Source organism: Somniosus microcephalus, chromosome 8 (assembly GCF_052327205.1).
Source record: "Somniosus microcephalus isolate GS21.2 chromosome 8, FLI_Smic_1.0, whole genome shotgun sequence".
In the NCBI taxonomy this organism is placed as follows: Eukaryota; Metazoa; Chordata; class Chondrichthyes; order Squaliformes; family Somniosidae; genus Somniosus; species Somniosus microcephalus.
This window is the reverse complement of record NC_140994.1, coordinates 198,978,162-198,993,407: the sequence shown is the minus strand read 5'-3', so window position 1 is coordinate 198,993,407 and position 15,246 is coordinate 198,978,162. Positions and strand designations below refer to the sequence as shown.

Here is a 15,246-nt window from a genome sequence, read left to right as displayed (position 1 = left end):
CCTTTACTATGAGATCATTAATTAATCCTGTCTCGTTACACATTACCAGATCTAAAATAGCCTGTTCCCTGGTTGGTTCCACAACATATTGTTCTAAGAAACTGTCTTGAATTCACTCTATGAACTCGTCCTCAAGGCTACCTTTATAGATTGGACAAATCAAATTGGCAAAGAAGATTAAAATCGCCCACAATTATTGCAGTACCTTTCTTACAAGCCCCCATTATTTCTTGATTTATACCCTGTCCTACAGTGTAGCTACTGTTAGGAGGCCTACAGATTACTCCCACCAGTGACTTCTTTCCCTTACTATTTCTCATCTCCACCCAAACTGATTCTGCATCTTGCTCTTCTGGGCCAAGATCATTTCTCACTACTGTACTGATCTCATCCTTTATTAGCAAGCTACCCCACCTCCTTTTCCTTTCTGCCCATCCTTCCAAAAATGTCAAATACCCATGAATATTCAGTTCCCAGCCTTGGTCACCTTGCAACCACGTCTCTGTAATGGCTCAAATCATACCCATTTATTTCAATTTGTGCCGTCAATTCATCCATATTGCTATGAATGCTGCGTGCATTCAGATAGAGAGCCTTTAATCTTGTCTTTTTACCATTTTTCCCTACTCTGACTATTTGCTGGTGCACTCTTATGCTTGTATGCTCTGTCCCTTCCTGTCACACTCTGGTTATCATTACCCCTATCGCTACCCTGCACTATGGCCTTGTCTCTTTAACTTTCTAAGTTTCTCCTCAGCTGAACCCCCCCCCCGCCCCCACTATTTAGTTTAAAGCCCTATCTACAGCCCTAGTTATTCGATTTGCCAGGACACTGGTCCCAGCACAGTTCAAGTGAAGCCCGTCCCAACGGAACAGCTCCCTCTTTCCCCAGTACTGGTGCCAGTGCCCCATGAATCGAAACCCATTTCTCCCACACCAGTCCTTGAGCCATGCATTCAACTCTCTGATCTTATTGACCCTATGCCAATTTGCTCGTGGCTCAGGTAGCAATCCAGAAATGATTAACTTTGTGGTTCTGCTTTTTAATTTAGCCTCTAGCTGCTCCTACTCCCTCAGAAGAATCTATTTCTTAGTCCTACCGATGTCGTTGGTACCTACGTGGACCACAACTGGATCTTTCCCCTCCCACTCCAAGTTCCTCTCCAGCCCTGAGGAGATGTCCTTAACCCTGGCACCGGGCAGGTAACACAGCCTTCGGGACTCACGCTCTCGGCTGCAGAGAACAGTATCTATCCCCCTAACTATACTGTCCCCTACCACTACTACATTCCTTTTTATTCCCCTAATTTGAATGGCCCCCTATACCACGGTGCTGTGGTCAGTTTGCTCATCCTCCCTGCAGTCCCTGCTCTCGTTCACACAGGCTGCAAGAACCTCGTACCTGTTGGACAAGTGCAAAGGCTGAGGCTCCTCCAATGCTACCTTCTGGATTCCCCATACCTGCCTCACTCGTAGTCACACCCTCCTGTCCGTGACCACGGACCAAATCGGAAGTATTTAACCTAAAGGGTGTGACTGCCTCCTGGAACAAGTGTCCAGGTAATTTTCTCCCTCCCTGATGTATCGTGTTGTCCGAAGCTCGAACTCCAGCTCATCAGCTCTGAGCCGAAGTTCCTTGAGCTGCAGATCTGGTTGCTGTGGATCACACTGGGGTCCACCAGCTCCCACATGCTACAGCTGAAACACATCACCTGCGCTGCCATCTCTATTGTATTTTATTTAACTAATTAGGTTTTCAAATTTTGAAATACTCAATTGTCTATTAATAGTTTTTAATCTAGGTAATAACCTTGTTTAATTTATTAAATTTAGTTGTATGCTTTAGGTCTTTATTGTAACTTAGTCCACAGTCCTAATTTAACCCTAGTTGTTTATATTTTTATATGGTTCAAGCAGCAGCTCTTATCCCCACCTCACCGAATTCCCTCACTCACCAAATTCCTGAGTTTAGTACTCTGTAGAAGCTGTACTCCGTAGAACTGGATTCCGTGCTACTTACCTCCCCAACAGCTGTTAGGAGAAGCAGCAATATAACTTTATTCAGCAGCTCAAACAATGGATTCTCTAGATCACAAGCAAAGATAAAGTTGGCTGGGGATGTCTTAATTTTTTCAAAATTGTAGGTATGATGGGCAGTTATTTTTTTTAAATTTTTTTTAAACTGCCCAAGTGTGGCAGGCAATCACAGATCTGATGGAAAGAAGAGTGAGGGATGCAACCATCCATGCCAGCTACAGTATCAATTATTTCATTGTCACAAGCATTAAGAACCAGAATAAAAACAGCAGTTGGACCAAGAACAGCAAAACAATCTTCAAGATTACCCCAGATGGCCAATTCACTGGCCCAGTCATTCAGCTTATTAACTCAATCAGAGATTCATAGGCTGATTGAACTCAAGCAATTTGTTATTCAATATAGAAAAGGACTCAGCATTATGAGCTGGCCACATTAGTAAATGAGTAGAACCACTGCTGACTGTAAATTTGTAAATTTTGAAATTGCCAAGACTCACATCAGTATGTCTTAGTGGTAGCACACTCACCCATGTCAGAAGTCAAGACCCATTCCAGGACTTGAGTCAGTAGTCTAGGCTATGCACAGTACTGAGCAAGCGCTACGTTTTAGACAAGACATTGAACTGAGGCCAAACTGCCTATTCAAATGGACGGAAAAGATCCCATGGCACTATTTGAAAGGGGATTTCTTCTGGTCTCCAAACTAATATTCCTCCCTCAGACACCAGCAAAAATTAATGAACTGGTCATTCATCTTATTTGCTGTTTACGGGTCCATGCTATATGCAAACTCTAAGGGAATCAAGGGATATAGGGATCGTGCGGGAAAGTGGAGTCGAGGTCGAAGATCAGCCATACTCTTATTAAATGGCGGAACAGGCTCGAGGGACCGTATGGCCTACTCCTGCTTCTTATGTTCTTAAAACTGGCTGCTGCATTTTGCCTATATTAATAGTGGTTGAACTTGAAAAAGTAATTCATTGGCTGTCAAGAGCTTTAGGGCTTTTGAGCATGTGAGAAGGTGCCATATAAATGCAAATTCCTAATGGTGGCTTTAGCAGTGGAGAAGATAATATATTTGATTTTGTGTGACAACAACTTTAAAAGTTCCATACAACTGGAGATTAGAAGAGCTGTAGAAACAGCAAATGAACTTAGTGAGGTAGGGGAGATATATTTACATATTTAAAGTCAGGTGATTCAAGGGACTCCAGTGAAAAGCAATGTGCAAGAACAAATAAGAACACGTACGTCCTCTGGATCAGAAGCCAGAATATAAAGTGAGACAGAAATTGGAAGGAGGAAGAGTCAGAAAGAGGTGAAACTTATAACAGTAAATAAGCAAGATGACCGAAGTTGAAGATATGAAGAATATTACAGGAGCACAAGATAACGCAAGTAGCTGTGAAAGGGATAGTCTCAGACAATGCTGTTCATTACAATAATTAAGTTATACTTGAGTGTTGTTTGCGATATATTTGGGAGGAAAAAGAAAGGAGAATGGGTCATTGCTGCTATAAGGCAAGTGAAGAGCGGCACATCCCACACTGCATGCCGTGTAGACCTCAGGCTCTCACCTTAACTATCTATCTCACTTCCCAGCATTCTTCTCTACAGGACATGGACTTGCTGTTGTCTTAGCAACAGTGAGCTTGGCTCATGCTGCTGGCTTCAGTCTAACAGCAGTTACAGTATTTGAGCTAGATGTATGCAATAGTATACATATTGCAATGTGGTTCCTTTGTACACTTTTGTGTACAGAAAATCAACTACATGATAGGCACCAGCCATTTCACGAAGAAATGAAGAAATAATGGCAATGTCCCAGGTAAGTGATACCTAACCTTGGAAATGCTTATTTACCTTTAAAAATGTAACAGTAACCTACTATCTATGCATTATCTTACATAATACTTTTATTTATTTTATTTTAGCAAATCAAACCAGGGTTACTAGAAACACCTATTAAAATAAACCCAGTGGACAGACCAACGGACAGCCTGTGTACTGCACAAGCCCACCAAATATAGGATCCCACTTGCAACCCATATCGCCGATGTCAGTGAGCCAAGACCAGAAAAGGATAAGGGCGTTAACAAATGCTATTATATATTCCAAAATAACTACTGCTCTATTTACAAAGAAGCAACCATTCCCTGTCTATGCACAGTCTATATGCCTCTCAGTTTGTATAGGTAGGTGACATGCAACCCCTCACATGCCACTTGCACACAGTAAACAATGCACCCTTCCCCCCCTTCTATATTTATTTGAGGTCCTGTGGGGTTAGGTGCATCATAACGTGTAAAGTATATACAAAAATTACAGGTATTTTGAAAATACATTCATAATTACACAAACTCAATACTAATTTATGTATGAACCAGTTTGTGTCATAACCTTTCCTATGGTAAAATCAACAGTCAATTTGAATGGCTGCAAGCATGAAATGGATAATGTAAACAGTTATATTTTCTAGTGTAATTTGTGACAAATTTCTGTAGGAATTCACAAATATTTTAATTGGAACTTCTTAAATAGAAGAAAACATTAACAGTTTATTGTCTCATCTGAAAGACAGCAGCGCTCCCTCAGTACTGCACTGAAGTGTCAGCCTGAATTATGTGCTCAATTCTCTGGAGCGGGGCTCAAACCCATTACCTTCTGAATCAGAGGCAAGAGTGCTGCCACTGTGCCTCTGTTAAAAGAGCAGAAAGTGGCATTTGATACAATACGTTAAGCATTCAAATATAGTATTCCACAAAGCAATTTCAAGACCAAAATGAAAATCCCAATGGTTACAAAATGTTAAAGCATCCATGAACTCACTTACAGTTTTTTTAACATATTCGATTCCTACTGAACTCAGAAGCGATTAACACCTGAACCAACTGGGCACTCCAGTTCACACTGTACTGAGTACATCAAGTTCCACATTGGAGATTACTGAAGATTAAGGGGCCAAAGGAAACTGCAAAGGGTTATTCATAAGCTGTTGTGGCGGGGGGGGGGGAGATGGCAGATCAAATTCAATGTTTGTAAGTGTGAGATGAAGAATTTTGGTTTAAAAAAGCAGTAATTATACTCTGAATGGAAGTACTCAATGGCTCTATGCAGTGGGACTTGAGGATACAAGTTCACAGAACATTAAATTCTGATGAGGCCATAAGAAAACCTAATCAAATTTTAGATTTGATCTCAAGAGGTACAGAGTATAAAAGCCAAGAGATAACAATGAGCCTGCATAAAACCATCATACGACCTCAGTTAATGTACTGTGTGCAGTAAGGGACTTCACACTATAATATAATGAGGCACTGGAGAGAGTATAATGCTGCTTCATTCGGATGCTGCCTGGTATGAGGAAATGCAAATACAAAGATAGATGTAAAAATTGGGTATTTTTTAATTAGAGCAACACAGATTGCCGGGCAATATGATCGAAGTGTTAAAAATTATGAAATGATGGGGCAGGGTAGATAGAAGCAAACTATTTCCAACAATTGAGCAGACAAAAACAGGTAGTCAGATATACAAGATAAAATGGAAGAGATTTAGAACAGAGGGCAAGAGAAACCTCTTCAGAAAGAGAGTTGTGAGGCTGTGGAATTCACTTTCAAGTTTAGTAATTGAGGCAGAAACTAGGTCAGCATTCAAGATCAAGGATAGGGAATTGGTTAGGAGGTAGTAGACAGAGAGTAGGGATAATGGTTAGATACTCAAATTGTCAGGGTCTTGTGTACATGGATTGACACCCAGGGATCTGTACTGGTGCTTCAGCTTTTCACTATATTTATAAATGACTTGGATGAAGGAATAGAGACAAGGACTTTAAACTAGTAAATTGGGGGGGGGGGGGGGTGCCTCCGGTGGAAAATGTAGTACAAATAATAGTTCAAAAACAAACAAAAGGGAAGGGAGTAGAGCAACAGTCAGAAATTGTGCTTTAGGCACTACAGATAAAGGGAAAACTAAAAGATGTAAAGTGATTAAACCAGGAGAGAAATAAGAAACATGTGAGTAAAACATTAGAGCTGAAGGACAGACTAGGGTGTGTGGCCCAAATAAGCGTTCTTTATACAAACGCACGGAGCATAAGGAATAAATTGAATAAACTGCAGACGCAAATTCAACTTGGAGGGTATGACATGGTAGCTATTACTGAGATATGCCTGCTAGATGGTCAGGACTGGGAACTAAATATAACTAGGGTATAAGGTCTACAGGAAAAATAGGGAAAATGGTAGCGGGGGAAGAGTAGCCTTAGTGATGAAGGATGAAATCACTTCAGTGATAAGACAGGCTATAGCGAGAGGTAAGCAGGCACTGGAGACTTTGGCTGGATGTTTCCCATAAAAACGGGTGGGTTTAGAGCGTGGAGGCAGTTTAAGTATTAAAAGTAGGATTCCCGACCTGATCCCACCTCCAACCCGCCCACTTCTGGTTTTGCCAGAGGCAGGGCGGGCAACCAACCCGTTCCCAGAGGGCAGTACCTCAATTTAAATATTGTAATGAGGCTGGAAGCCTCCATTTCCCCTCCATTTTGTGTTTAACTGCGGTGGACAGGTTTCACACAATTCGTGAAACCTGGCAGTTAAACCGAGACAGGGACTTCTGCATCCAGGAGGCAAGTGGCTTTATACCTACCTCCTGGATTCAGGGTCCCGACCATACCCAACCCCCATGATCGAAGACCTCACCACGAGGTCTCCCCTCCACAATGATGATGATGAAGAAGCCGGCCCCAATCCTCTGGCCTCCCTGCCAACCTTCTGTGCCAACCTTCCGCACCCACCCCCACACTTGCCTGCTGATCCCTGACCTCCCAAACCCCGACCACCCCATCACCTGCCGATCCACTCTCCCCCTTACTGATCCCCAACCACCCTCCCCTCCCTCCGCCCTCCCCCACCGATTGCCAATCCCCTGCACCCGCCGATTGCCAATCCCTCCCCCGCCGATTGCCAACCCCCCCTCCCACAATCCCTTCCCCGGACCAACCCCTTGCAACTGAGGCCTCCCCACCCGCAGCCAGCCAGCCTCTCAAGCTGGCTGGCTGTGGGCGGGAAACCGAGGTCTCACACTCAAATGAGGCTCTGCCGTTAAAGTCGGCAGGGCCTGCGAGAAACCCGACCTCCAAGGTTTCCCGCCCACCTCGGAGGCCCCCACTCCCAACCCACCTCCCCAAAGAAAATTCTGACCATTATGGTTAGAATTAAGAAATAGAAAAGGATGTAGGACTGTCGTGGGAGCTGTGCATAGGTCCCCTGGTAGCAGCTGTAAATTACTAGATTGTATAACTAGAGATTAGACAAGGATTTTAACTTTCACAGAGATTCGGATAGCAGATTAGCACGTCAGAAAGATAGTAAATTTCTTGTGCGTGTTCGGGATAGTTTTCTACAACAATATGCCCTAGAACCAACAAGGGGGTGTGCCATATTAGATTTAGTAATGAGTAATGAGCCAGGTTTAGTTAACAGCCTAACGGTATGTGAACATTTATCCAATAGCAATCATAACGTGATCGAGTGCAACGTAGTGTTTGAAAGGGAGAAACTAAGGTTCTAGATTTAGGCAAGGCCGACTTCAACAGGATGAGACAGAGACTGTCCACAGTAAACTGAGCAAATCTGTTAATGGGTAAAACGACAGATCAGTGGGAGGTCTTCAAAAAGGAATTGAATGTGATACAGAACCAGTTTATACCCGAGGGGCAAGAGCTCTACTTGCCAAAAAAACAGCCAAGGACAACTAAAGAGGTAAAGAGACAACATAAAACTAAAAATATACAAATATGCAAAAAAAAGCACAGATCCTGCCGAATGGGAAAGATACAAAGAACAGCAAAGGGTGATAAAACAGATAGTAAGATCTACAAAAAGGGAGTATGAAAAGAAACTTGCAAGGGATATCAAAATAAACACAAACATTTTTACAATTATATTATGAAAAAGAGGGTGGTCAGGAGCAATGTGGGCCCTTTGAAAACTGATATCGGTGATATTGTCAATGATAATAAGGAAATGGCGGGCATGTTGAATAATTACTTTGCATCAGTATTTACAATAGAGGAAGAGGATAGCATGCTGGAAATCCCAAGGAAACTGATATTGAATCAGGGATAGTGACTCAACATAATTAATGTAAGCAAAATAACAGTAATGAAGAAAATAATGGTACTAAAGAGTGACAAATCCCCAGGACCAGATAGTTTCCATTCTAGGGTTTAAAGGAAGTAGGTGAGTACATTGCAGATGCCATAACTATAATCTTCCAAAGTTCTCTCAATTCAGGAGCCATTCCTTTAGATTGCAAAGTTGCACATATCACTCCACTATTTAATAATGGTGAGAGGAGGAAACCAGGGAGTAGACCAATTAGCCGAACATCTGTTGTCGGGAAATTACTAGAGTCTATAATTAAGAACAGGGTGACTGAACATCTTGAAAATTTTCAACTGATCAGAGAGCACCAGCATGGATTTGTGAAATGTAGGTCATGCCTGACGAACCTGATTGAATTTTTTGAAGAGGTGACTAAAGTAGTGGACAAGGGAATGTCTATGGATGTTACTTATATGGACTTCCAGAAGGCATTTGATAAAGTTCCTCATAAAGAGAATGTTAACTAAACTTGAAGCCCATGGAACTGAAGGCAAATTATTGACCTGGTTAGGAAATTGGCTGAGCGGCAGGTGACGGAGAGTAGGGATAATGGGCAGGTACTCTACTTGGCAGGATGTGACTAGTGGTGTACCGTAGGGATCTATGTTGGGGCCTCAACTATTCACCATATTTATTAACGACTTAGATAATGGGATAGAAAACCACATATCCAAATTTGCCGATGATACAAAGATAGGCGATATTGTAGACAGGGTAGATGAAAGCATAAAATTACCAAGGGATCTTGATAGAATGGGTCTTTTTCGGGGTGGCAGGCGGTGACTAGTGGGATACCGCAGGGATCAGTGCTTGGGCCCCAGCTATTCACAATATATATCAATGATTTGGATGAGGGAATCAAACGTAATATTTCCAAGTTTGCTGAAGATACAAAACTAGGTGGGATTGTGAGTTGTGAGGAGGATGCAAAGAGGCTTCAAGGTGATTTAGACAAGTTGAGTGAGTGGGCAAATACATGGCAGATGCAGTATAACGTGGATAAATGTGAAGTTATCCACTTCGGTAGGAAAAACAGAAAGGCAGAGTATTATATAAATGGTGATAGGTTGGGAAATGTTGATGTACAAAGGGACCTGGGTGTCCTTGTACACCAGTCACTGAAAGCAAACATGTAGGTGCAGCAAGTAGTTAGGAAGACCTTCATTGCAAGAGGATTTGAGTATAGGAGCAAGGATGTTTTACTACAGTTATACAGGGCCTTGGTGAGACCACACCTGGAGTACTGTGCGCAGTTTTGGTCTCCTTAGCCAAGAAAGGATATACTTGCCATAGAGGGAGTGCAGCGAAGGTTCACCAGAATGATTCCTGGGATGGTAGGACTGTCGTATGAGGAGAGATTGGGTCAACTAGGCCTGTATTCACTAGAGTTTAGAAGAATGAGAAGGGATCTCATTGAAACGTATAAAATTCTGACAGGGCTAGACAGACTGGATGCAGGGAGGATGTTTCCTCTGGCTGGGGGATCTAGAGCGAGGGGGTCACAGTCTCAAGATATGGGGTAGGACATTTAGGACTGAGATGAGAAGAAATTTCTTCACTCAGAGGGTGGTGAACCTGTGGAATTCTCTACCACAGAAGGCTGTGGAGGCCAAGTCACTGAATATATTTAAGAAGGAGTTGGATGGATTTCTAGACACAAAAGGCATCAAGGGGTATGGGGAGAGAGCAGGAATATGGTATTGAGATAGAGGATCAGCCATGATCATATTGAATGGCGGAGCAGGCTCAAAAGGGCTGAAAGGCCTACTCCTGCTCCTATTTTTTTATGTTTCTATATTAAGGGAAACAGATAGGGTAGATAGAGAGAAACTATTTTCGCTGGTTGGGGAGTCTCGGTCTAGGAGGCATAGTCTAAAAATAAGAGCCAGTCCTTTCGGGAGTGAAATTAGGAAACACCTCTACACACAAAGGGTGGTAGAAGTTTGGAACTCTTCCACAAACCACAATTGATGCTAGATCAATTGTTAATTTTAAATTGGAGATTGATAGATTTTTGTTAACCAAAGGTATTAAGGGATATGGAGCAAAGGGATATGGAGTTAGGTCACAGATCAGCCATGATCTCATTGAATGGCAGAACATGCGCAAGGAGCTAAATGGCCTACTCCCGTTCCTATGTTCCTAGAGCCACATATCCAAGTTTGCTGATGACACCAAGTTAGATGGCACAGTACAGCGTAGATGGGAGCAGAAAGTTGCAAAGACACAGTGACAGATTAAGTGAGTGGACAAAACTGTGACAGGTGGAGTTCAATGTGTGAGGTCATCCACTTTGGACTGAAGAAAGATAGAACAGAGTATTTTCTAAATGGTGAGAAGCTAGGAACTGTGGAGGAGCAGAGAGATGTCTAAGTACAGAAAACACAAAGATGGTGGACAGGTACAAAATATAATTTAAAAGGTTAATGGAATGCTGGCTTTTATCTCATGTAGGCTGGAATACAAAGGAGTGGAAGTTATGTTACATTAAGCTCTGGTTAGACCCCATTTAGAGTACTGCGTTCAGTTCTGGGCACCACATCTCAGGAAGGATATACTGGCCTTGGAGGGGGTGCAGTGCAGATTCAACAAAATGATACCTGGGCTAAAAGAGTTAAATTATGAGGATAGGCTGCATAGGCTAGGCTTGTATTCCCTTGAGTAAAGAAGATTAAGGGGTGATCTAATTGTGGTGTTTAAGATGATTAAATGAGTTGATAGGATAGACAGAAACTATTTCCACTGGTGGGGGAGTTCAGAAAAAGGTATAATCTTAAAAGTTAGAGCTAGATCTTTCAGGGGTGATGTCAGGAAGCATTTCTTCACACAAAAAGGTAGTGGGAATCTGGAACACTCGCCCCCAAAAAGCTGTTGAGGCTAGGTGAATTGAAAATTTCAAAACTGAGGTCGATAGATTTTTGTTAGGCAAGGGTATTAAGAGTTCCAGAACCAAGGCGGTAGATGGAGTTAAGATATAGATCAACCATGATCTAATTGAATGGCAGAACAGGCTCGAAGGGCTGAATGGCCTACTCCTGTTCTTATGTTCCAGACTGGATAGGTGGATGAAGGAAAAGGGGTTGAAGGGACATAGGAACAGGGTGGGCAAATGTGATCAGAACTATTTGCTCACGTGGAGGAAATGCCAATATGGACTGGTGGGACCAAATGGCCCGTTTCTATGTTGTAACTTCGATGTAATATCGATAAATTAAAATAATCTTCATCGTCTGAGCTAGTTATTCCAAGAGCACAATTCACCGTTTGATCTGGTCTGGTTTCCAGATCAGTGAGAAAAAACATCCTCGTTTCTTGCTTTTCCCCCGGTGTTGATTAGACATATACTCCAATTTTGTAGGATCAGTCATGATCTTATTCTGCAGCTTGGTACCATCAGTATTGTCCCCTATCATTTTTGTGCTATAATTTCTTGAAATGTGATTTACTGATCAGCTCATAGGTTTCCCACTATCAACTTCATGCTACTCACTCCAACTCTACAATTATCTTATTAAACAATAAACTCATTAATGGTCTCAAATCAGGTGATGAGAGAAATCATCATGGTACCAGCAGAAAAACTGTCAGATGAGAACAATTAGCACCTGATTGGCAGCAAGAAACTACTGGCAAGAAAATAAAACATAAATCAAAAAACAGAAATGGCTTTTAAAGAGGATGAAAATATGAGCATCAGTTCAGGTAAAGTACTGTTTAGAGAAACACGGGACACAAGCAGCACTCGGTTAGTCTGGCAAGAATTGTTGGATTTTAAACTTCCTTATTTTACTAATTTGTGTGTTAAAAAATTAGCAACTTGCACAATTTTTTGAAATCTTGCAATTGAGTTATTTGTGCCTCTTTCAGTTGCATGTAGCAATGGCATGAGATCGATATGGTTTTCCCAATGCTCCGTTGCATCCCATCAGCCTCTATGACTAGCTCGATCTACTTCAAAGCTAGTGCTCTTGATAACCCTGGGTTCAAAACACTCATCACTACTAGTAGGATTTTTTCTTAAAGAAAACAACTATTTGTTCACTCCCTTTACATTACAGAGCTTATTTTCTTTAAGTTGGGGCTATTTAAAATAATTAGTACTTTAAAAAGATCTATAAACCAAGAGAATAAGCTTTTTCTGCAAAAAGATTTTTGAGTTTATATATATATACTATCACAGAACAAATATTTCACATGCAGTTATATAAACCTAAAATGTTCTTACTCACCGAAGTTAATTTTAAAGAATTATCTATGTCAATTTCAGAAACAGAGGTACTTTCTTGCCTGCAAAAAACACAGTACAGGATACTTAACATTTTGCTTTTGACTTGTTTTCAAACACAAGTTTCCAAATAACCAGGAGTCTTATCTGTAGTGTCAAAAAGGCAAGCTATATAGGTCACCATAGGTAGTTATTTGAAATTCAACATATTTCAATATATTATTTTGAAAACTAATTACAGACTCCTTCATTTTCATAGCCCTTAAAATGTGCCATTATAGATCACTAACTTGAATATAGCTTTTACAAACAGAAGCACCATCATCAAGTTGCTAGCAATGGTATTTCAGCTGAATTACTCAAAGTCCCAGTTCTCATAGCAGGAAAGTAGTCATACTGTTATCTCAAAATGTGTACCATAAAGCACATTAACATTTTGATTGCTGCAATTTTAACAACTTTGCTAAACAGATCTTCCAAACATCTGTAACTGGTAATGTAACAATTAGAAATGCCGAAAGAAACAATTTTTTCCTTCTCCAATTGTCTCCCCTGCTCTCCTGAAAGCTTTGAGCTTTCACAGGCATCAGCAGTACTGTAGTTGGTCTGGTCATTTTTCATGCTTGAGCCTAGACATTGGCAATCGATCAACAAGCTATGTGACTGTGAGGTGGCGTCAAGGCCAAGTCAGAACATGTGCCCTTTCCACCAGGAGTTCCCGAATAGCAATCAGAAGCAGGAATCCTGGTGGCGTTCCGCTCTTTAGCCCAGATTAAAAGAGGTGTATTGTACAATATTACCACTCCAGCTTGAGATAATTCAGCATAGACCAGGGATCAAATCTAGCATCTTTCTTCTTGTAATGCATTTTTTCATAGAACCATCAATGAAACAGAAAATATATTTCTAGTAAAATTCTGGACATTGTTTATTCATTAGCTTAATGCACAATTAGTCATGTCATTCAAAAGCGAACAAAATATTTTACTTCATTGCATAGCTCTGGTCAGACTCAAGATTTTTACTAATATAGTACCACACTGGGAGCGATGGATTACCTGTACTCATTTTCTATTCGACACCAGAATTAGCAAGTCACTGGGTGAATAGGGACTACTTGACTGGCACGCAGGAGGTTTTTTTTTAAATAAATGATGGGTGTATTAAAGCCAACAGATAGCTTATGAAACAGTTTCCACACCAGTATTAGCATCCCTGGTATTGTACAAATTAAATAGAAAATAAAGCTCCCTTCTAATCACCTTAAACTTAAATTGAAACAAAAATAATGTGCAGCTCTCTTCCTACTGCTCTAGTGTTATATTTTATTTCCCACACCTTTCCACCCAAATAAATTGAAGTATAGGCAATTTTGTGCTGTGGCACTATACCCACAAAGAACTTGATGAGACTCCAAATGCATTTTAAACAAGATCTTTACTGCCAACAGAATGAAGAAATGTCATCCCATTAGTCTGGGCTAGGTTCAAACTCAAGCCCAGAGTTGAAAAGACAGGGGTCTAATCAAATGCACTCCCCCAAACCACTAACTTTTTCTTGTACTGTAACTTTGGACAACTTTTCTCTCAATGCAACATCTTAGAAGCAAAAACCAAAATTGCGACATAAGCTTAAAGCATACTTTTTTCTTGCCAATTTTCCCCCTTCCTCTATTGAAAGCTGGAGTACAGTTTAACTGGTGCCAATAAATCGCAACCAAGTGGCCAATATTCACCTGTAAGCTCTAAAAATGAATTCTTGTAAGCTACTCAACCAGAGGGCAACACACCCAAGTCCAATTCCATCCTCACCTGACATGCACACAAATGTACTTCCAGCAAAGGGTGCTAGATAGCAAAAGGAGTGGAATTTCTGGTTTTTTAAGCTGCCGAGCTAGGGAACACCGAGGCCAACTGTAGTGCAGGCTGAGATTAGCTAACACATGAGGGATCAAACCCAAGGCCCACCTGGTCTGCAACTCAGTTACTCACTATATAAACCTGCTGAATCATCGGGTACTCTTTACAAGATGCTGCATTGGATGTATATGGGAACATAATGTTAGAAGTATCACCTTATTCAGACAGATTTTCATTATTTATAAATGACTTAGATGAAGGAATAGAGAGCCATATATCCAAGTTTGCTGACGACACAGTAAATAGTGTAGTTGGGAGCAGAAAGTTGCAAAGACACAGTGATAGATTAAGTGGATCAGCAAACCTGTGGCAGATGGAGTAAATGCGAGGGAAGCATGAGGTCATCAGCTTTGGACCCAAGAAAGATAGATTAGAGTATTTTCTAAATGGTGATAAACTGTGGGAGCAGAGAGATTTAGAGGTCCATGTATAGAAATCACTAAAAGCTAGTGGACAGGTACAACAAATAATTAAAAAGACTAATTGAATGTTGGCCTTTATCTCAAGGGGACTGAAATACAAAGGGATAGGAGTTATGTAGAGTTATATAAAGCTCTGGTTAGACCTCATCTGGAGTACTGCGTTCAGTTCTGGACACCAAACCTCAGGAAGGATTTATTGGCCTTGGGGGTGTAGCACCAGAATGATAGCGGGGCTACAAGGGTTAAATTATGAGGACAGGTTGCAGAGACTATGCTTGCACGCCCTTGAGTATAGAAGATTAAGGGGTAATCTAATTGAGGTGTTTAAAATGAATGAAGGATTTGATAGGGTAGGTAGAGAGAAACTATTTCCTCTGGTGGGGGAGTTCAGAACAAGGGGGTGTAACCTCAAAATTTGAGCTAGGCAGTTCAGGGGTGATGTCTGGAGGCACTTCTTCAAACAAAGGGTAGTTG

General features: G+C 41.3%; 1 protein-coding gene across 6 annotated transcripts in view; it reads right to left on the bottom strand.

Annotated features, from left to right (window-relative positions):
- Positions 1–15,246, bottom strand: part of fam13b (family with sequence similarity 13 member B) — a 220,561-nt gene that overhangs the window by 103,626 nt on the left and 101,689 nt on the right. For all 6 annotated transcript variants that reach the window (XM_085995563.1, XM_085995566.1, XM_085995564.1 and 3 more), the window contains exon 10: positions 12,436–12,493. In XM_085995563.1, coding sequence (XP_085851689.1) covers positions 12,436–12,493 — 58 coding nt within the window. The remainder of the gene's footprint in view (positions 1–12,435; positions 12,494–15,246) is intronic.